At 37.6% G+C, this 23,712-nt stretch overlaps 1 protein-coding gene and 1 long non-coding RNA gene across 8 annotated transcripts in view; one reads left to right on the forward strand and one right to left on the reverse strand.

The window, feature by feature from the left end:
* Positions 1-3,119: 3,119 nt before the first annotated feature.
* Positions 3,120-23,712, reverse strand: part of CASK (peripheral plasma membrane protein CASK) — a 1,131,710-nt gene continuing 1,111,117 nt past the window's right edge. For all 7 annotated transcript variants that reach the window (XM_067081602.1, XM_067081601.1, XM_067081600.1 and 4 more), the window contains 6 exons: positions 23,276-23,411; positions 22,006-22,125; positions 19,688-19,798; positions 17,746-17,853; positions 9,414-9,589; positions 3,120-3,515 (listed from right to left, as the gene is read on the reverse strand). In XM_067081602.1, the coding sequence (XP_066937703.1) occupies positions 3,336-3,515; positions 9,414-9,589; positions 17,746-17,853; positions 19,688-19,798; positions 22,006-22,125; positions 23,276-23,411 (831 nt within the window). In that variant the 3' untranslated portion in view covers positions 3,120-3,335. The remainder of the gene's footprint in view (positions 3,516-9,413; positions 9,590-17,745; positions 17,854-19,687; positions 19,799-22,005; positions 22,126-23,275; positions 23,412-23,712) is intronic.
* LOC136825348 (uncharacterized) lies at positions 6,663-16,331 on the forward strand. The gene is made up of 3 exons (XR_010849306.1): positions 6,663-6,785; positions 12,091-12,232; positions 12,378-16,331. It is a non-coding gene; the product is annotated as an uncharacterized lncRNA (long non-coding RNA).

The following is a 23,712-nucleotide window of genomic DNA, read 5'->3' on the forward strand; positions in this document are numbered from 1 at the left end:
TTTTCTCTTGAAATAAAATTGGAATAATCTACAACTCTTAGCTACCGCTTAAGAATTTCCTGCCTGAGTCATCTCAGATTCTGGGCAATAATCAGAAAATAGGTTCAGTAACTTCTTAAATCCTCAATTCCCCAAAATGAATGTCTTAAATAGTGTATGTAAAAAATCTCAGATGGGTGTTTTGACACTTATGAAAGAGGACAAAATGGTAGTCTAGCCCTTGGCTTGCACTGAGCATGATTCTGAAATACACTCCATGTAATAAAAAAAGGAAATAATGCCATTCTTCAAGAATGCCCCAAGTGAAGACAATGTAACCTAGTTTCCCTTTGTACCCGTATGGCATTCTGCACTGGAAGAAATGACTTAAGCAAGCTTTAAGTGACAAGGCATAAACTGAATAATCCACTGCACACACAGGAAGATCCACAGCAGTAAAGCCATTCTGAAAGGGAAGTGGTGAAGCTTCCACTGAACTCAAGGCATAAAAGATGTAGAGGCGACTTTACTGCCCTGCATCTTTTCTGAACAAAAGTGGAGGCGACACTGAGACAGGATTTAAATGTAGCAGAACTCCATCATCACACTTGTCTCCTATACATTATTCAAATGTAACAAGAAAAATGTTCTATATCTACTCAGTTGTTTTATAACAGTAATCCATCCAACAAACCCATTTGGAACCTTGCAAAATTGGTCGGGAAACAAAAAAAAAATATATAATGTAGGGATAAGTGTATTTAATACACATTAAAAACAAGTAGGACCATTATTTGAATCCAAAAATCTGATTCAGATCTGAGCAAGGCCAAGGAACAAAATATTATTGACATCTCAATGCTGATGCACCATCGCATTTTAGTTTTTGAGCTTTAGCAGAACTAAATAGTATATAACGTGTGATTAGAAAAATCTGATGCATAAAAAATAAGTAACAAAAATGCTAAACAAGTATAAAAACTTTTTTATTTGATGTTTTCTTGCTGAGACCCGACTTCAATTGGTCATAGCCACAAATGTGGCCCACTATCATTCTTGCAGTTCAAACTTATTACAAATCCAGTACTGTATAAAAGAAATATAGCAAGTGACCGAAATATACAGAGATTACCTAGTGTCTTCAGTTTTACAATAGCATAAACTGGCTCACTACCTGTACTGCAACTATATAACAATTAAAATCCATGTACAAGGAACAACTGGTTCAACCTATATTTGTTTATAAAAACATTATTTATAAGTGTACACAGATAATCTGTCCTCAGTGAAATGTACAGAGGATATTTAGTGATTTCCAGAACTTCAAGAACACTGCATCTATTGGCAATATATATATATATATATATATATATATATATATATATATATATATATATATATATATATATATATATATATATATATATATATATAATGTATACATATCTATTATATATATACATATATAAATATATTATATATGTATACATATATATATATTTATATATTACATATATATAATTATATATATACATATATGTATATTTATATATAATTATACATATACATATATATATAAATATGCATTTATATAATTATACATATATATATATATACATATATATATATATATATATATATATATATATATATATATATATATATATATATATATATATATATATATATATATATATATATATATATATATATATATATATATATATATATATATATATATATATATATATATATATATATATATATATATATATATATATATATATATATATATATATATATATATATATATATATATATATATATATATATATATATATATATCTCCAGTTGTTAGGTTATTGTGCTTGGGTGCAACCCTTCCTAATATGTCCTGGATCCTACAAATTTTCAATTTACAGTAATATATATATATGCACATATATATACTTTCATATACAGTACTGCATATCAAAATACTCTATATGTACATATAAAAATATACACACACATGTGTACTATGTATATGTATATATGAATATATACATATGCACATACATACACATTCATACACATATGTAGTGTATATAAAAACTGTGTAAATTCGTGACCACCTCAGCAATTTCTTTTAATACAGAGGTGTTTGATTGAACCATAACTTCAAACAAAATTCACACACTTGTATCAAAAACCTTATATTGTAAACTGAACTTCTCCCCTAAGACTTTTCAAAGTCCCTTATAAACTACACATTTTAGCCTCTATCTCTCTCGAAACTCCCGTCACCTTTCAAGAGAACCATACACAACCATGGTACAACATAGATTCGAGCAGGCTCTCGTCTCTGATGACAGTGATCTCTTGCTGCGTCTACGGCCTTGGTTTTTCTATTACAGTACTTCCACAAAAAAATAAATATTTAATTGCTTTCGTTACAAAAAATAGCTTGTCACTATTGTGCCATAACTTGTCTCCTCTCTGTGTATAATTACTAATTTGTCGGTTCATAAAATTAATCTACTTTGTGCAAGTGTTCCTGTAGGAAGATAATTCAGACAATGATAGAAAGGACTACTGTATTGTTAAATAACAAGGTATATCCCAAGCTATGGAGGTCTTCCTGTAATAATGGGGTATGTAAATAAAATTATGCAAATAAAGGTTATCTAAAAGTATGAAAAACAATGTATATAAGGAAATTTAAAAATGCAAGTGATTCTGCATTTCAGTTTTTCAAGAAATTAGAATACCTAATACTTATTCTATAATGGAATTACTCACAAATTGACTGCATAAATTCTCATGATTCAGTTGAAGAACTGTAAAATCAAGTGTCTTAGTGATACAAATAGAGGAAAACATACTTCACTCTGCAGAGACAATGCCAACAGATGTAAAATTGGTGAAAAGTCAGTTTTCTCCCTCAACAGTTTGAAAAGCCTTTTCCAGCTAAATTAAAAATAAAGGTACCTATATGAAATCTCATTTTGAGCAAGTTACCATCATCTATATGTAAGTTTTGTTTAAATTATTTAGTCAAGGCTTCCATCATCACTCATTATTTTTCTACCACCACTTTTCACACAAGTCATTCGTAGTGACACAGGTAATGCAGTGAAGTGACTGCGGAAATTTGATAATTTTTTTTTTTAGATTTTTTTTTGTTTTATATCTTAGGATAAAATGAGGCATGTTTTGTTAGACTTTGATTGTGGCACTCTGGTCATGGTTGTGTGGTTCTATGCTCCACTGGATCACCTTCGATGGTGTTGGTGGGCTCGTCTATTAGCCTCTTTGCTCCTTGATGTTCCACAGCAATAACAGTCAGAGGGACTGTCTCGGGGAGGGGCGGGCTGTCAGTAAACCCATGACACAGGCACCCACTGCGGTGTCATGTTCATAGTTTCGATTGACTTTTCAAGTTGTCTGATAGTTTCTTCGATGTCATTATTTACTATTGTTAGATCAAAGAAATGGCCATACGCTTGTTTAAGCACATCTGACTCCTTTGCTAGTCGTTCTAAACTCCCATCATACTGAAAAAGAAAAAAATACGGGCAATTAAAATTAACAAATACAAACTTGGAGACCATACCATAAAGTGATGCAGTTACATTTTCTTTATTTAGGCTGAGGTACAATGCTGCAATTTACTAAATATGTATCACATGGAAACTAATTTATCTTAAAACAAAGGATCCCTACAATTTCAGTGAGACCTTAATTAAATTTTAAGTTTATTTCTTCAAAGTAGCACCGATGACCCCAAGCCTGTAAGAAAACAGAAATAAAGGAATAAGAACAGTCTGACTTAGCACTGCAGGAAATTATCTTGCCCTTTGGAAGATGGAATCTGTAAGAATCAGCAAGAATGGGAGGAAAAAGACAATTCCACAGCAAAGATTAAGAAAGAAAGGGCTGTTAGCTAACCAGCCACTGTAGAGATTGCTCACTTCAGCATTGGAGAATGTCTGTCAGAGGTGTAGGATTATTTACAGGATTGACTCATTAGTGGGGATGGAGGGAGCATTTGAGACAACACAACAATTTGGAATCTATCACAACTCCAGTAGGAATGATTATATTTGTTTGTGGTGCTACTGGTTTACATGACAAGTAGGCAATGAAATTCTGTCTGTCTTTTTTATTCTAAAGTTGTTAAAGGAGCCTTCTTGTATTCCTGTCAAGGTATTGGATCAAATCCTAACAGATGTTTCAGGCTAGGTGTTACTTTCAAAACCAAGCTGTCCTTTTTTCACAACACTTGCAAATACATCACTGCAGCCAGTAACTTTCAGAGGCATTGTTTTGCAAGGCTTTCTTAAAATAGAAGGACAATAACATTAATGCTTCAGAACTTGCATTTGACTGCCGACTGTTAAGGTATCAGCAGCTTCATGGGCCTTTTATCTTTAGGATGTGATGTCACGCTTTCCAGCAACAGTATTTTTTATGTGCCTCCATAAAATTAATTTGTGCTAATTTTAAGAGCTTCAGCATCTTGAGATGTCACTCTGCTCAGTACCAGAAGTATATCATTCCCTTCTTAGTAAAACTTTGTGGTAGTTTTCTGGGAAGAGTTATTGATGTTGATGCTTAACAGTTTGAGCTGTAGTACTACAGTACTTTGTAGTGCTTTGAATTGCTGATTTGGATGAAAGCATGTATGTATATGGTAATCATCATCATCATTAACATTTTTATGTCCTATTTTCCCTTTGCTGGATTAGGCATGAAATGAGCGCTCTCCAAACACTTCTGTTGTGTGTACAATTCACCAAACTTATTGGAAAGTGATTACCTGTACAATTTACCTAACTTATTGGAAAGTGATTACCTGTACAATTTACCTAACTTATTGGAAAGTGATTACCTGTACAATTTACCTAACTTATTGGAAAGTGATTACCTGTACAATTTACCTAACTTATTGGAAAGTGATTACCTGTACAATTTACCTGACTTATTGGAAAGTGATTTAGTAATTAAAAATTCTGATCCAAGAAAATGTTAACTAGCTTGGAGACATGAATTAATATAGCAATTAAAATCATGTGAGCTTCAGAGAACATTTGAAGTAGTTTTGGCACATGAATTTACTATAGTAATTACGATTTTGTAATCTTACAGTACCATTTCAGGGAGGTTGGACGCCTGAATTACTACGGTACATAAAATGATGTGAACTTTCAAGACCATTTGAAGTAGTTGTGACACATGAATTTCTGTAGCAATGAAAATCAAGTTTGGACATTTTAATTGGGAACATCAGACATTAGATTTGGAAATAAAATAGACTGAGATTGTGTATGAAAGTATGAGATTGTGTATGAAAGTAAGGTTATACAGAAGTCTAGTTTAATGTACAGTATTTTTATATGAACATGAATTATGTTAAGACAATATTTAAGAAAGATTCTGTCAATTTGAAAACAAAGCTTTGAGAAGAATAGTAGTATCACAAGGCACTGGATGTGATGATGAAGGAATGTACATATTGTATTAGAAGAGCAAGATGGGAAAAAGAAAATGAATAACCAAGTGGTTGATACCAGGACTTAAATCGAAAAGATGTTTAGGAGATGGTAAATGAAAATATCCTATTTCAGAGATAAAAAAGAAGTATGAGGGTTACATAATGCCTTTATTTTTATGTGCATGCAGGAACATGGGCAATGACAACAGAAATGGGAAAATTATTTAAAATTAACAAATGTGAAGATTCATGACCAGAGTGCAGTGGAAAGACTATTGCATATGAGAAAGTGGCTGAGAGATCCAGCAGTTAAAAAATAGATAGATCTCGAAGATGGAGATGTAAGGTGGTTTAAAAAATACAAAAGGTGATAGATGAAAACCTGGAACTGATAGGAGTTAAGGCAGAGAGAGCACAGGTGAAAGGATACTCATTGTACACCTAACCACATACAGGATCAAACTGATACAGCTTTTACGATGGTATGAAAAATGAAAGCACAAAGCAAACAAGATATCAGAATTATAAGTTTTCAAATAATCAAATCGGGAATGTGTTGATGAGTTTTTGTACCATTACTTCAGCTTCTAGATGTTCATCTATATGCTTGTCACCTTTACTACTTTCTAGCTTAGCTGCTGTCCTATTTTCTTCCTTATCCCCTTAAGGGTCCCTTCTAGGGGTGGGTGCTCTAGCTGTGCTGTAATTTGCTCCTAGAGTTGAGATCATCAGTATACTTTTCTATAAATGGAATAAATATGTCTAAGTTTGTTGAATTTTCATGTTAAACGGGAAAAAGTATGCCTGGAACTAAAATTTTTTATTTAAAGCTACTAGTGATAGCTGTGACCAGGGTGTTCACCATCAAATATTTGGAACTATGTTAGTGCGGGCTTTGTCAGTATTCCAGGGGTGGGCTGTTATTTTAGGGTTGGGCTCCTAACTTTGTATCTGGTGCCCCTGCCAACATGATTAGATACAATACAGTAATTTGTTTTTCCTTAAAATATGCTGTACAAATTTTAATTACACAACTTCCTTGTCATTACTGATTTCATTGTAGATGTTCTATGCAATGATGTAAAAGAAAGATACATTATATTTTAACACTACTTGAAATTTGTTGGCAGAGAAAATTTGCTTAGCAACACAAATCAGTGCAGCCTAAAGCTTACATACCTATTTTAATTTGTATATATTTTTTTTTATTTCAGATCATATTGCATGTGATGTAGCCACTCCTGGAATTAGTCTCTCTTCTTCATGCAAGTTGTGGACATTTTTTAGTCACTGAATAGTGCTGCTGATTGGATGAGGCCCTTTGTCTAAGGTATGGGTATTTGTTCTGATGCTTATTTTAAACCAGATTAACATGCACTTTTCTTATGGCCCAAACTACACCTTTTAAAATGTTGCTCACGTAGAAGGTCCCAGTTATTCTCGGTTCTTAGAGCTTAACCAACAAATTTTTTGTCCAAGTACTATCACAAATTTTGTTTGATGTGGTGACCTAACTATTCCCTGGTGAGTCTTTGGCATTTGTTATTATGAACCCTGTGATCATAAAGTTTTTTTACACTAAAATGGGTCCGAACACACTAACTTTGATGACATTGGAAAGAAAACATGTCACTAAGCATGAGCCGAGCTTTCCAGAACCAGTGCAATGTTCTCCATCTGTCATTCAAAATCACTCCTTTATGTTCACTTTTATCCACATAGCATGATGCTGTGTGTTTATTTCTCTTTACCATTTGGCCAGTGACAGACATAGCCTCTTGAGCTAATGCGAGCACTCACTTTTCCCATGTCGAGTGCTTTTGTAATAAGTTTTAGTGATTTTCAGGTTCTAATAATTCTTTTTAATATGTAGGGCTTTCTTTGCCAAGTATAATAGGCTGTGTCAAGTAATTTTTTAACCCTTCCCTAATTATTAGTGGGGTGGTTTAACTCAAGTGTTTTTCCCTTTTTCCCTTGTTACAAAAATAATTGCTCCTGGTTCTCATTTCTGTTGTGGCTGTAATTTTGCTTCTTTTTACTTGGTAATGTTAAGTGCATTCATATTTTTTTATTGAAATTGTATATTCAGAATTCTTCCTCTTGATTGACTTTGTCTTAATCACGCTTCAGTGTATCTGTGCAGACAAGTATGGTAAAAATCTAGCAGTATACTGCATTTCTCATCCTTAGAATGGAGCCGTATTTGCAGTGCCTTTTGTGCTTGGGTCAACAGTGTTCTGATTTGGTGTGTGTAGTGTTGAAGAATTGGTCCTTGAGCTAGTAGTATTGTGTACCCAGCAGTTTGCCTATAAATATTGTGCTTCCTTCTGTTGCCAGTGATTCTACAGGACTCCGTTTCCTTTCATTGCTTTGCGATCACTGCTGTCAAGTCTAGCGTGTGTCTTCTGATGGAGCTTCCTCCTTAGTCATGCCTTCTGATGCTGATGATCTGGTTACTCCTGGGTAGGACTTATCAGTCTCATCATCTGCTGCTCCTGCAGTATCTACCTTTGCTTACCCATTTGGCTTTCTCCTTCTCCAGTGCTGTATTCGATAGATTTCCTGTCGTAGGCACCAAATGAAGGTTTCATTTGTGCTCCAAGGACAAGGTGAGCTCTTCCTGCAGTTGACTCTTCCATGAAAGAATTGATTGCTGCCTCATTATTTGCAACAGTCTGGTTGAACTTGAAAAGTAACCTGTATCTGCCAGTCATTCCCTTTCTGGGCATGGGTGTTTCATTCTAGCTTCTGAATCTAAGGTGTTTGTGAACACTCCCTGCCAACACTGAGGATCCTATGTCGCTGAACATCTTTACTGTTGAATATCTTCTTTTTCATTTTGGCCCTGGTTCAATCAAACTTTAACTGCATCAGGTTCAGCCTGTTGTTGCTAGCACTGTAACATTCTTTATGGAAGCTAACAGACCAAATCTACAAAATTGAACTTTGTGGTAACAAAGCAAAAGGTTAATTTTTTCGTACTACTGTTGTAAGCTAGAGAGGGGTTCGCCCTCTCTGACCTCCATCTCAATTTCTTGAATTCCATTCACCTTGATAAATTTAATAGAGAGTCTAATGAAATTTTCATCAACAGACTTAACATTGAATGGAAACTTGCTGAATCTGTCACCCTTTGGTATCTACATGGGATCACCTGCATCTGTGGGGTCCATAAATTAACGTGTGACTGTTTTTGGTGCGATGCACTATCAAGAGGCAAGTCCTCCTAGATGCATTTGGGTGTTAGTATTTTAAGAGGGAGGAGCAATATTTCATCACATTATAACCACTGCATCAGCACACTTTCTTTTCAGAAAACTAAAAAGCAATTGCAAAATAAGAAGGAAAAGAAATTCTTTTCCACAGTGCTCAGTTTTAGCTAAAATAAAACAATTATTACAAACCAATATGTAAAAGACATACTTTTGCACAGAGCTCAGTAATTAAACAGAATTTAAACTGTGCAACCTGCTTGGATGTGGCAAGTTTAATTACAATTTGTTATTTATCCACATTGATAATTACTGACCTATTAGTAAGGTTTATGTAGATTAAAAATTATGAAAAGTAGTCCACTTTAATTGTGGCATTCCAGTACCTTTCCAGCTGTTGATCCAAAAAGGCATCAAATAAAGATCTCAAAATATTCAAATAACTTATATTTATCCAGTGCAATTTTGGAAGAGTGAGGGCAATAAAAAACAACTATTTCAATTAGCTCCTGATATTTATAACACATCAAACGGAATGAGTTTGTACAGAAAATATTTATTTGGGGTGATCTTACCTACTGTTAAAGTTAGCTTATAACTTTGTGCCATCAGGTGCAATGAAGTAAGCTAACTGGTAAATTTTGTATAAATTTTCACTTTAATATTTTCTTTGTGAGGGTAATGCATGCAGAAAAGCATTTCATCCACAAGATTCAACTGTAAAAAGCAATGCATACTGTACTTACATCGGTCATATTTTGTAGAGATGGAGCAGCTATAAATACAACATAAGGGGCAAACTCTGCTGTTCGTAGAATTTTCAATGCTTGGGGTTCAACATCTAGAATTGCCATTCGACCTTCACCATGAATTTTCCTAATAGTTTCTAATTTTGTGCCATACATGGCATCTTCATGTGTACCTGAAAATTAGGCAGCTATAATAGACACCGATTGATTACAATGAAAAATTTATAAGCAAAAGAATTTAAAAATTGAAATTATTTCAGAATGTTTTCATATACTTAAAAAAATAGTTAAACCACATTACAAATCTATAATCAGTCTTCACTAGAACAACAAAAGTCCTTTTAGATATAAAAATCAGAAAGATAATGGAAAAAGGTCATCAATTCACAGATTAATGTGGAACAACAATAATGCCAAACTAAAATTTCTGCAGATTTTTTAACTGCAAAGGAAGAAGGTCATGTGAGGTTTTTGCAAGGTACAAAGAAAACTTCATTTTATTATGATTCTTGAAGGGGATAAGTGTACTGATCCAAATGTGTGTCATGAGTGGATACTGCTTGGCCAAGTAAAATGGGACAAGGTCCCAACAGCATTAAGGCACTGGGATTACACAATTCATCTATGGATGCCAAGAGGGTTACCTCAATTGCGGCATGGTGATCTTGACCAAGTCTTTGTCTTTGTTTGAAACATTGCTTTTACAGTGTAATTTTTCTTAAAATTACAAGCAAATTGCTTGATTATGCCTTTCTTCGGGTCCAAAAATCAGTTTGTAGTATTCATTGTTTTATGCATTTAACCAAAAAATAAAAAAGAAGCTATAAAATTCTGATGTCTGTAACTGTTGATGCAAACTGTTACTGTTTCTACAGAACACGATTGGATATAGGTAGGTGAGAACTACCACCAGTTTTCCCTTCATACACCCCAACCTTTTGAGGCTTGGTGGAAATCCTCATACAACCCAACCTTTTGAGGCTTGGTTGAAATCCTCATACAACCCAACCTTTTGAGGCTTGGTTGAAATCCTAAGAGTAAAAATTTAATGCTATTTGATCAATTTTTGTATTATGGAGGCTTTTTGTCAAGGAGTAGTGGCCGAAGACCTTGGAAGGTGCTGTACAACTTGCTGATGTTTGTGCATACCTTTAGTCTTCTTATGACACTAATTAGCATCCTACCAGTGCAGTGAAGAAAGCTGGATTACCTAAAAAATCCTAGAGCCTTCAAGGACCAGCAAGCTTTTCTTTCTAGTTTTTTTTTAATTTTTTTTATTTTATTTTTTTTTTAATAAAAATGTGCCCAGTTTAGTGTTTCAGGCATCATCAGAGGCTGGGCTTCTGCTATATCAGTGAGACCAGTCCATCCCCATCTTGTTATAGGAAACCCTTCCTGGCACTGACATAGCTCTTGTAGCAGTATTGACTTTTTATTTATTCTGGAGATTGGCCACAGCATTTTCAGACTGGATAAAAACTATGGCTTTGCAAAAGATTTTGTCTCCTACCACCAAAAAATTTCCTTGCAGCTTGCTAGGTATGGTCTTTTAAAGACCTTATTCCACAAATACATTACTACACCCCAGCCTGATTTGCGGAGGAAGGAAATCTGTGAACCCCCTTTTTGAGCAACCTGCTGAACCACTCTGACCACACCATTCAACATCTCCACTTGAAAAAGCAGTGTTGAGGGTCCCAGACTGCTGCTTGGCTAGTTTTAAGAACCAATGCATCCAATCACCGTGCCACTGCAGTTCTGGCAAGGTACCACAAAGGCAGCCTTCAAGTCTGTTGGGTACACTAATGGGAAACTGCTTGATTTGGAAAAAAGATTTTCTACCATTGAATGTGAATGCCTTGCTGTGGTTTTTGCTTACGTTGAGCTTGGATCTTTGTGGCAAGTTATTCATTTTGGAGTCAGATCATATAAGCCCCTAAGAGAGCTTCAAGGGGAAGAACTGGTGTGTCTTGCCTTGAGTTTCCAATCCTGCCAGCAGGTTTTCTATTTAATCTACTTGAAAGTAAATCAGAGTTCTTGATGTGACTTCTATCACCATCACACAGCTGGTGTGTTTGACTAGTTACCCTGCTTTCCTCTGCATAAAAATTACTACACATTCTTGCCAAAGCTTATTCTGGGTTGGGCTTTGGCAGCACCTGACATCTTTAATGAACACACTACATCATGTACTACCTACATTATCTTCCCCCAGGCACCAGCCAACTATGGCCTATCTCATTACATATGTTCAGCTACTGTAATGTTCAGCTACATTTTATATGTAACGTGTATTTGTCATTGTATAACATATTCTTGCCTCCCATGGTATATTGATAAGTGGCAACTGTATTCTTGCCTAATGTAAGTGGCAACTGTATTCTTGCCTAATGTATGTTGATAAGTGGCAACCGAACACACTCAAATCCACCCATGCATATTGATAAGTGGCAACTGTATTATTGCCTCACGTATGTCGATAAGTGGCAGCCAACCCATTCAAATCCAATGCCTATCAGTATTCTGCTTCCCCTCTCCGAGTTCGTAAGTGGCAGCCAACACATTCAAATCCAATGCCTATCAGTATTCTGCTTCTCCTCTCCGAGTTCGGTTGCTCACACACATTGTCCTCGTTGCATTGTAGCCTTCACCTAATAAAGAACCTACTTTTTAGGTGAGCTTGTTTCATGTCTCCTCCCAACCAACATGGCACAGGAATAAGTTACAAGAAGCAAGCGAAGATACAGGAGACCAACAGAGGACCATACACCAACAGTTCCCTGCTTCGCTCTCTCTACAATGGACTTAATTTGCTGGTATGTACAGTGTGAAGTGGTGCTATGGAGTCAACTGGTGCCAATATTTCACACACTGATACTGTACTTTCTGTTGAACTTCTTGTTTTGTGTCTGTGTAAGGGTAGAAATAACATTATTCACTATGGATTCTCCATGTTTTCAGAACAAACGTCACGACACCCCAGCATTCACAAGACCCTGCCTACCATCCACAGTCCCCACACGACAATGCCCCAATCTGCTGAATTCCGTTTGCTCATACAATAGCTGGAGAAGTCATGGATTGAGGATCATACCAGGATCAGACAAGAAGTAGAGGAGAGAGGAAGAATTAAGGCACCAACAAAATTAGCAGGCAAGAGGAAGCAGACTGCTACAGCGCCTTTCTGCAAATGCTAGCCCCTTCGTATAGGAAGCCCCAGCGCAACTCCTACCTTGCTGCCAGAGGGTGCAGCAACCCTGTCTGTACCCCTCCACAGAAAGCAATTGCCCGGAACAATCCCCCTTCACCCAGATGCAACTTTTTAAAATGATTCGGGAGTGGCGATGGGGCAATTATTCAGTCATGGTGGATCTGCCCAAGTTACCCTGAGAGAAACAATTAATCCAGATGAGGATGTATCTTGCCTTGGAGACTCAAAGGATCCTAGACATACCCCCAGACACTGAATTAAGTGTCCACGAAGTCTTGGATGCCCTTCAAGATACATCGTAGGGAGCTGCTCACCTGCAAACAGTTAGGGGGAGAGTCGTCTTCAGACTTTTACATGAACATTGCAGAGGAAGTAGACATCTGCAGAGGGAGAGTCTTTTTCAGACTTTTACATGAACATTGCAGAGGAAATAGACATCTGTTCTGGTAGATCTTCAGCAAATCCAGATGAAGATCATCCTCATGGGAGGCAGGGATGAAGAACTGACAGAAAATCAGAGCCCGCGACACCAATGCCTCTACGGGATGTTATTAACACATGTTGCAACTGAAATGTTATTAACACATGTTGCAACTATCAGGCCACCAGGAAGGCTACCTCTGCAATTTGCCCTCTCAGCTATGTGCCCTGTTAAACTACAGGAAGCAGAGGAAACAGAAAGGGTGCCACCCCTAACCACACTGTCACAGTGCGTTTCATGCCAGTTGTGCAACTGCACACACGGATCCACAGACAAGAGTCCAGCAGCAACTGTGGCCACAGGGGACATCGGGCCAAGGCACAGAGGTGCCCCTTCAGACAGGTCCAGTGCTGCTGGAAGAAGACAAGGGATGCCAAATTTGGTGCCAATTCCTCCTCACCTTCTCCGGGCAAGAACCCCAGCTGTCGTCGGAGGGAAAGACCGCCTTCTATCAAGACACCGTAGCTAATCTCCATTTCCCTGAGTATGTTGCCATACTCAGGTGCTCACATATCTGTTAAGAGCCCTCAGCTTCATACCTAGGAGCGCACTAAAAACCCCCCTCCCCCGGTGTTCACTGCAGATGGCTTCACGATGACAATGACACCTGGCTTACGATCCTTCACAGCCACTCTCACCTTAGTGGAGAGATCCTGTTCAGCAAGAATCCAAGTACATAAAGGTGCCCAAACAGTCATATAGGCACTGCAAAGAGTTGGCCATTGTTCCACCAGTTTCCCAGACCTATTCTGGATGTTACCCATGTCATTAGGTTTTCAGAGCTGCCTTTTCATTCAACCACGTCACCTGCTGAAGCCAGAGATGTTTTTCTACGAGAGTTCAAGGAAGAGCTTGTAAAGGAAAGCTCCACTCAAGCTGATGGAAGGACCATCAATGTGAATGCATCTAGGGAGAAGCCGTACCTCTCGTCATCAATGCATCTCACCAGATACCATATGTCTTCCAGGAACAAGTCAGGGCAGATCAGGGTATCATTAAGCCCGCTAGTTGTAGTACTTGCAGACAAAGGTGTTCGATCCATTTTTCAACCTCAACAGCCAAGTAAAATGCCCAGCCCACCTGTCCCGAAGGCTAAGTTCTCCACCACTGCAGATGCCCTGCACAGGTACTGGCAAATGCAGCTTGCTGAGGAGGATCAGAAGTTAACCACATTCATCACACCCTATGGCCACTGCCAGAGATCAAATGGGATTTGTGGCCACAGGAGACACCACCTGCCTTTGAGGAGACACGGGTCTTAAAGGTAGTCAACAACATCCTGCTGTTCGACAAGGATTTCTCCAGCCATCTATGCCGAATCCACGAGATGTTGACAAGGTGCCGAAAGTCTCTGGCATCTCACTTAACAAGGGCAAGTTAGTGGTCGCTGCTTCCAGCGTTAACTTATGCAGATTTTGGATCTCCAAAGACAGTATTTCAGAGGACCCCGACAAACTAGCAGCAATCAAGGACTTTCCTACACCGACAAACTTCATGGATCTTAGTTCATTCATTGGGTTAGTGAACCAATTGGCTGACTTTATGCCGGAGATAGCTAATGCAGCTCAGCCTCTCAGACCCCTTATGAACCCCAAGCGTGCATTTGTATGGACTGCAGATCAGGACAGAGCATTTCACCCAGTGAAATCTGCCCTGGCTAGCCCACTAGTCCTTGCCTCCTTTGATCCAGCCCTTCCAGTTATCCTATAGATCGACGCTTCTCAGTTCAACAGACTAGGTAGGATATGCCCTTCTACAGGACCACGGCAATGGAAGACTCCGCACAGTACAGTGTCGCTCATTTCCTTTCAGATGTTGAGATGCGTTATGCCACATTTGTGCTGATGTTAGCCGTAAACTGGGCGATGTCCAAATGCAAACTGCACCTGATAGTCCTCCGTTTACGTTGGTGATAAACCACTGCCCACTGGTGACAATTCTCAACCATTACACTATGGATGCAGGTCCAAGAGGACGATGCCTCGCCCCAAGACACCAACAGGCTTGTTCAAGATCTTCGTGCTTCGGTGAGGAAGGACCTGTAGTACATCTGTCTCTGAGACTGCATGCTCTCAATATCTCCTACCAATTGTTAAAACTTACATAATTCAGTGCTCCCATTCTGGAAACTATGGGACAGCCTCTCAGGCGACACTGAATTCATACTTTATGGAGCAAGGATTGTAGTTCCTGTTGCCCTTTGCTGCTGCCGCTTTATGGAGCAAGGATTGCAGTTCCTGCTCCCCTTTGCCGCTGCACTCTATAACGGCTCCATGACGGCCATAAAGCGATGGGTTCAACATACTGTTTACTGGCCAGGAATCAACTGACAACACAAGTACTGTCTAAGTTTACGAGCCTTGCCAGATTTTACAACCCAGCCTCCAGCGGGAACCTCTTCAAAACGACCACCACCGTACTAGGCCCTTCAAGTCTGCCAGTGGATTTCTTCAATGCTGCAGGGAAGTCATTCATCATTGTGACCGACAGGCTTTCTGGCTGGCCTGTGGTTGCCCCTTGCTACAGTGACACTACTGTCTCTGCAATGATAAGGATTTTCTGCAGATATTTCAGGGAGGCCGGTGTCCCACTTTGCCTCAGGACCGATTGTGGACCTCAATTCACTGATTTCATGGAGTGTTGGGCAGAGTACATCATCTCGTTACCTCCCCGCCCTACCTGCAGCCCAATGGCCATGCCGAGGCCACGTGAAGGCTGTGAAGCATCTTATACTGACAGTGCCTTCCTGCAATGTCGACCGTGGCCTCGTGGAGTTAGGGAACAAAACTTCATGGGCCGCTCCCCTGCACAAATCCTATATGACCATCCACTTTGCTCCTGTGTGCCTGGTCATTCTTGCAGGAATGGCTCGAGAAAGCTGAGGACTGCGATCATCATGCTGCCACCAGAGCCGAACTTGTACAATCAACATGCACATCCCCTACCCAGGTTAGAAGTTGGACAGTCAGTCAGGACCAAAGATCCAACTTCTCACTGTAGGGACAAGTTCAGGATTGTCATGAGCCATGGCAAGTCAAGGGACTAGCACGTCTCCCCAGTGGACTGGAGGAACAGGCGCTTCTTGAACCCAATACCAACCCCCCCTGGCACTGACGACCCTCTATCTCACATCCCTGTGGACCTTCACATGGACATAAAAGTCCTCTGACAGCCCCATGCGGCTCCCCCCGGTTTTTCAGAAGAACCTGCTCGAGATGGGGCTATGAGCGTGAAGGGGGAGGGAGGTGTATATTATAATCTATATATGTAACATGTATTTGTCACTGTATAATGTATTTTCACCTTCCATGTATATAACATTGTATACTGATAAGTGGCAACTGAACACATTCAAATCCAATGCCTTGTAGTATGCCGCTTCACCTCCCCGAATTCAGTTGCTCACATTTATTGTCCTTGTTGCATTGTAACCTTTAAAACTAATAAAGAATCTACATTTTAGATAAGCTTGTTTCACCTCTCATCCCAGCCAACAGCTAGGACCATGATCTCTCCCTGTGGATACTCTTCATATTCATCAGAAGAGGTATGAAGTGTTTAAAGACAATCCCAGTTTTCTTTCCTCTTTTTCATTCATCAGACCTATTATTAAACTCTCCCTTGCTCTGAAAAACTTTAGTCCCTGCAGAGTACAGTAGTCCACTCACTTCCATTGCTAGTCCTACTATTTTCAGCCTGGGTGCTTTGTGAAAACAAAGCACCCAACAAACAAACTGCTTTTACAAATTGAAAAATTTGTCATAAAACCCATGAATCACATAACACGTAGTGCCCTCTCCTCCCTTCCCATCATGATCTGGTCATGTGCAGAATGATCTCAGACTGTCATGATTTAACACATTGGTGCCAGACAAACCAAAGGCTATTTATGATGAAAAGGTTTGTACGGAAAACATTTCAGAAATTGTTTGGATCACAATTTCTCCTACTAATCTGTGAACAAAATGAGAGGTCAAACTAATACAGGTTGCAGCTCGTAGTTAAAGCACAGAATCTTCATTTTAACAATGTACAGCACTTTCAGCCTACTGTATATAATACCTGAAATATTTCCTATATCTATATATACAACATTTGGATTATTTCAGTCATGAAGCCACAAACACTGCAGATGTCTAGTCAGTGAATTAGCCTGGCAGTCAGTTACAAGTTGCACTGCACAAGAATAATTCCAAAATATGACCTGATGGATAAGCCAAAGCTAAGTTGTAAGATTATTAGGAGTGGGAACCTATAGTAAAAACATGACAAAGTTGCTTAGTATACAATACTCGATAATCCTAAAATTTTTCAATGGGATAGATTTTGGGGGTAACCCTATACTAATGGAGAAACCCGAAACATTTCAAGACCATTTAAGAACTAGAAAAGGTAATTTTGGAGAAATTATTACTGCAATTACTATGAGAAACTGCTTTTCATTCTGAAGTAGCTCAAACCAGCTCCCAAATTAAAAAAAAAACCTTAGCTTCCATGTTCTAAGTACTCGTACATTTAAATACAAGAAAATATATGCATTGTTTATTTTTTCTGACTAGAATATGTGTAAATTTTTGATATGGGAAAAGGCTGTGAAGGATCATAAGAAAATTTACAAGCTATGCAAAATCACTTACCATATTCTAAATACTCATTAGCTGCTATGTCAGCCATCATTTCATCATGTGATACAAAGTAATAGTTTTTCCCATTTTCTTCATCCTTTCTTGGACTTCTTGTTGTGTCTGGAACATTAAAAATTTGAAGTTACTATATAAACATGGTGATAGAAAATTAACCTCTATAATTCCAACTTCAAAACACATACAAGTACAAACAGACACACTTATGAAAACACTGAAGAAAAGTGTACTTACAAAATGTGAGTGGTATGGCAAGACTACTGTTATGCCAGTACTGTAATTATTAAAGTTTTATCCACTGAACAGCATTATCATCTTCAATTCTGATGTTTCCCATTCTACCAAATGCAACTGAATATGTGTGTGATTTTAATTTCATGGCTGTCAGAATGATATGTCTTACCCTTGTCATAACATTAATTCGCCTCATCAAAAGCATATTTATGTTGTTTTTCCACTCACTGCATCTTGTACCGAGTAATAATGAATTTTAATGAAATTTGAGCACTTTCGTACATGAGGGTAATGGCTAGTCTGTGAATTACAGTAATGAATAATTTGTGAATAATGAATATGAAGTGACATTACACATTGACAGGAGTGACACGTGCATGTGATGAGGCTGGGTTGACAAATTATTTGACAATTTCTGCAAGTGAAAGGACAAGTTTTTCAATATATTTTGGACAAATAAAAGGATGAATAAATTTGCTTTACATGTAATATTTCACATGTGATAAATTAAGATTAAAGTACCACTAAGTAATCTCAGAAAATAGAATGAGAAGACTTCTAAATATTTGTGAAACTGCAGTTTTACACTACCAAAGTTTATCTTTAGTTTTTAATGGTATTCCCCAATTAAAATTTAATGACTGCACAGTTGAAAATTTAGGACCAAAAAAGATTTCTGTTACAATAATAAAATTTCAAATATTTGAATTCTGTGCCAAACTTTTTGTAAATAGATTTAACAGACACAAAAGTGAAAGCAAAAATGTCAAAGTTAATACTATTAAAATTGTTTTTAAGGACACTGCAATTCAGTTGTAGACTCAGTCATTCACTTTAATGAGACACTGAGGCATCATATAAGTTTTAAAATTCAAGTTTTCAAAACAAAATGACCTGACTAGTCAAGGTACAGTTCTTGAAAATGAATAATGACTCTTTGTCTTAACCTATATATAGCTGAATATTACATGTGGCTCAGATACTTTTGACCTAAGCATGGCACAAAGTACTTTAATTGCCAAAGTGTAATACACCTACAGGGAAAATAATTTTTTCATTCCTGTGACACGTATGTAAACTAAAGTTAACCTCTCATGCTGTTACAAAGCTTGTAGTTGACACACCGAGTTCAGTGCTACACTAAATACCAGTTGCAAAATTTTAACATGAACAGGCCTATCAAAGACTTTATTTACTGCAAGAAAAGTTGTCTTTATAAAACAAGATTCCATACAAATATCTTACAGGAAATGTTCGTGCAAGCTTTCGAGTACTGTACGTAAATTCTTCAGACTGTGCCCCTAGGTTCTCAAGTGCATATCTCAAAATATGCATTGCTGTAATTCATACTTTGTACCATAATTATCAAGATAAATTTAGCATGGAAACCTTGAAAGTTCTGTATAAGGAATAAATCAACTGACCTTAGGGAAGAGTTTGCACTAGTTTTGAACAACCTGAAATTTCTTAACGAAGTGCATCTGTATATATTGTCAGAGGTTATGCAATTACATTATACTTCGGGTTCACTTGAAAATTTTTGAATTGTCACTCAAGATGCAGATTCAAGATCACGAAGCAAGGTCCTTAAGAGATTTTAATACTAGAAAACAGATGTTTATAGTAAAGTACATCACCGTTACTTTGAAATAGAATTTGCAAGTATCTTTCTTACCAAAATCAACTTCAAAGATTGACTTACGTGGAATTGGATACGCATATTGATCAGGATGAGATGCTATAAGGGTGTTCTTGATGTGCCGTCTACCAACTCCATGTGCGCCAAGCAGGACCAGCGTCTTCCGCCGAAATGCTGATTAAAAATGTTTATGAGCCATTTATAAATAAACACTACACTAACAGCAAAATATTTAAAATGTACGGTAATACTTTCTTAGAAAAGCAATAAGGAATACTCTTTGAGATAGCAGGCATCAAATTCTTACAATTAACTGATAATGGCGACTACTATAACTGTAATATTAAACTTTAAAGTTTGTGTAAGGGTCTGGAATTCATCTATGGTAAAACACATGACTTTGGCTTGCCCCTTATTTTCTTCAAATACTGTATTAGGTCACAAATCATCAAATATTAAATTCCTTAACATCTTGAGAATATCTGACCCCACAAGGTAAACTTGTGCTTAAAAGATAATTTTCTTCTACTGAAAACTGTAAATTAATTTTTCTTGATATAATAGTGTTTTACATCTCAATTTAAAGCTGAGTAACTACATTTTTGTAGCATATATAAATATGAAAAACAACAAAAGCATGGGTAGGGTCAATCAAGACTTTTCCAGGCATGCAAGGGCCAGGCTCTGTTTGCATCCTGGAGCCACTGTTTCGGACTGGATCCTCCAGATGCAAATTTTCACAGGCCCAGGATCCATGCCAAATGTCATGAGAGACCTTGGATTGAACCAGGAACTTGGTAGATCTTTTTCTGATTCTGGCTTGAATCTGGTGGGAAGAAACAACTGGCCGTGAAGTGCATCCCTATGAAGTCCATGACACACTAAATGTTTGTTGGGTATGGGGTGAGACCTGTTCTAGTTGATCAAGAAAACTCTTGACAAGAGGAGGTCAACTACCATTCATATGTTGGCCACTGCTTGAACTCCTTGTCTGAGCTCTTGGCCAATTATCGTTGCCAATTTTGTGAAGCTCCTTGAGGTGATGTTTAAGCCAAAGGGCATGACCAGAATCTGCAGGTGTCTTTCTTCCTCTGGAACCCTAAGAAGGGGTGGAAGGGAGAGGAAATGTGCCAGTATGTGTCTTTCAGATTGATACAGGCTGTCCAGGTCCCTTGCAGACTAAACAAAAGTACAGTACTTGGACAACAGCTGTAATCCAGAACCTCCTGCACTTGACGTCAAGGATTACCCTCTGTTCAGATGATAGGCCTGGTGAAAAATGAATATCTCCTAAATGGCTTCAAAGGAGGGCTACAATTATTGGAAAAACCTCTTGAGAGGTGTAGGGAGAGGATTGCAACCACTGCTGTCCCAGCCTGTTGGAGATGGTGCTGTGTCCCCAAATGGACACTTCCACTGCATGTGGTGCAGCATAAGTTGATCCCTGACCTGCGTAGGCTTCCTCTTCCCTCGCCCTTAATGGGCATTCCGGGAGTGGCTTTTTCTTTCCTGTAAAAGACACACCTCTGTCTGCCATGAAAGGGATACTGGGATACTGTTGCAGCGGGAGGTAAAGTTAAACCACTCCCAACACTCTCCAGGCCTGTTCCCAATGCTAACATATCAAACTATTAATGGTAATTTTTATTTTTTTTTATTTTTACAAATTATGTCATTTAACATCACTGGAATCTCAAGGGTAAAAATTTGCACTCCATCATTTGACATCAATGGAACCTCAAAGTGTTGTTAATAGAAAGGACTGTTTTCTTCTATATGGTCTCTCCTAACAAGAAAATTGCCAACTTTTTCATTTTTATCATCTTATAATTTGGTATAACACTTACTTTACTAAACTGTTGCCCGATTCTCTTTACTAAACTGTTCCCAATTTTCCTTTTTCATTATGTAACGTGTACACTGCTCACTGAAGCAATACTCCTCATTGTACTGTCAAAGCTGTGTGACACAACTACTAATTGTCTTCTAATTTCTGGGGTTAATTCAAGAGCTTTTTTAATTTATAATACAGGGCTCCACATTTTTTAAGCATGTTATGATGTGTACAAACTGGGTACAGTATACAATATATAGTAATTCATCATAGTTTTTATTAATGGGTTACTGTAAAAACCAGAACTTACATGCATTATTTACCTTTTGAAAAATGCATGTACACTAATCCAGTATAGTGTAACCTGTGAGTTAACGATCTGGCAAACTTTTAATGAACAAATCCTTTCATTACTTTGTTTATGCTTTACTTTGTAAGTGGAGGATGGCTGGCTTCAATTAACATAAAATGTCTTGAGCTAAGAATTTGACAAGATTTAAAACTACCCTTTGACACTCTGTTCCTAAATAGTTTAAGGTATACTTACTAGACAGTTTTATAACCTCTTCATAGGTGACAAGGTCAAGCTGGTCAAAGACGGCGTTGTGTTTGGCCAAATACTTATCTTTATGTTGCTTTTTCTTTCGGCCAAAGAACGAACAATTTACTGAAAAGAATGAAAAACATTACTCTTGTTTCCACTCATCATATTTTACAAGTAAAGTATATGGTAAATATGTGGTAAAACTAACCAAAACAAAATATTAAAATCCCTTAAAGAATTCCATAACACATGGGCTACACAATTAAAATAGGGAGTTGTCCTCATGTGAAACATTGTCTTTCAAAATGTTTGTTGCCTGTGCCAATCAGCAATTAATTACATAACTTTACACTGTCCTCATAATGTTTGAAAGACTTCCACTTTCAACGCATGAAAAATCCATTATTCAGTTTTAAAATAAATCACTATACAGTATAATGAGTAGAAGTTTCATTTAAATCTATTTTAATTTTTCAAAGTTTTTAGATTACTCGGCAGAAAAAAACTTGGCTCTGAATTTTAATATACTGTATGTCCAAATGGTTTATATATAACCAGTATGTCCAATGGAATAAAGTAAGTAAACTGATTTAAGAATGATGGGGGCATGAAAGTGCAATGTTCACTGCTCTTTTTCAATTAATTTCTTAGAGCTTCAAATGCCAAATAGCATAAGAAATTCAAAATGTTTGGCCATTTAATGCTTGACAGAATTACATATAAAAAAATTAAATTATGAATGTCTATGAAAAAAATATTTTGCCTGGAAAGACAGTTAAGGATATTTACTATCTGAATATTAATGGAAAACGAAAACGTGGCACACAAGGGTCTTCTTTACCACAGATGGATCAGAAAAATCTACTACGTTTGATCAGTCGTTATTGGACAGATTATGAAAAGAAGTCAATGGTGCACACTGTATTCACTAGAGTCAAAACTCAAGGAAAATACTATTGATATAACAAAATGATTCATAACAATATAGCAAGGTACAGGGCGTCCCCAAGTTACGGCGGCACCGACTTATGGCAATCCGATCTTACGGTGCTTTTTCAAACACATTTATCAAGAATAGGTATCTAGTTACAGCGCCGTAAGTGCCTTTAACGGTGCTTACGGTCCCGCTAACGGTGCTTACAACAAGAACAGGCATCTAGTTACGGTGCCGTAAGCGCCGTCGGCACCTATTTATTAATAAGCACCGACTTACGGTGAGCCACTGGAAGGGAACACCAGCCGTAAGTCGGGGACTGCCTGTATATCTCATCACCTTGATCTCGTTTACTCTTTTCCATGGCTAAGCATGCAGTGCGCCACTCTTGTAGTTCAGGCGAAGGTATTAGGCCTGCTGTGCCATTCGGGTCTTTTTTTGCTTGCCACCAGTTGTGGTCATCTTTCGAAATAACCTGAAAGTACAAAATGTATTATTTTACACTGCGCTGAGAACACATGCACCTTAGAACTACGTGGACTCAGCTTATGGAGAGATGGCTGTATGGTATTTAGAGCCAAATTCCAGATACTGGGTCAAGAATAACATCCAACAGAGCGATGAGAATTTAGAAATAACTACGGGCAAAATAGATGGGCTGTGTGAAATGTGGTAGATTAAAATATCAGGAAGCTTAGGGAACTGAAAAAATAACCTATTAAAAGCACTAAGAATATGAAATATTAAATCTACGTAGGCACATTGTCACAACTGTA

Source organism: Macrobrachium rosenbergii, chromosome 37 (genome assembly GCF_040412425.1).
Source record: "Macrobrachium rosenbergii isolate ZJJX-2024 chromosome 37, ASM4041242v1, whole genome shotgun sequence".
NCBI lineage: Eukaryota > Metazoa > Arthropoda > Malacostraca > Decapoda > Palaemonidae > Macrobrachium > Macrobrachium rosenbergii.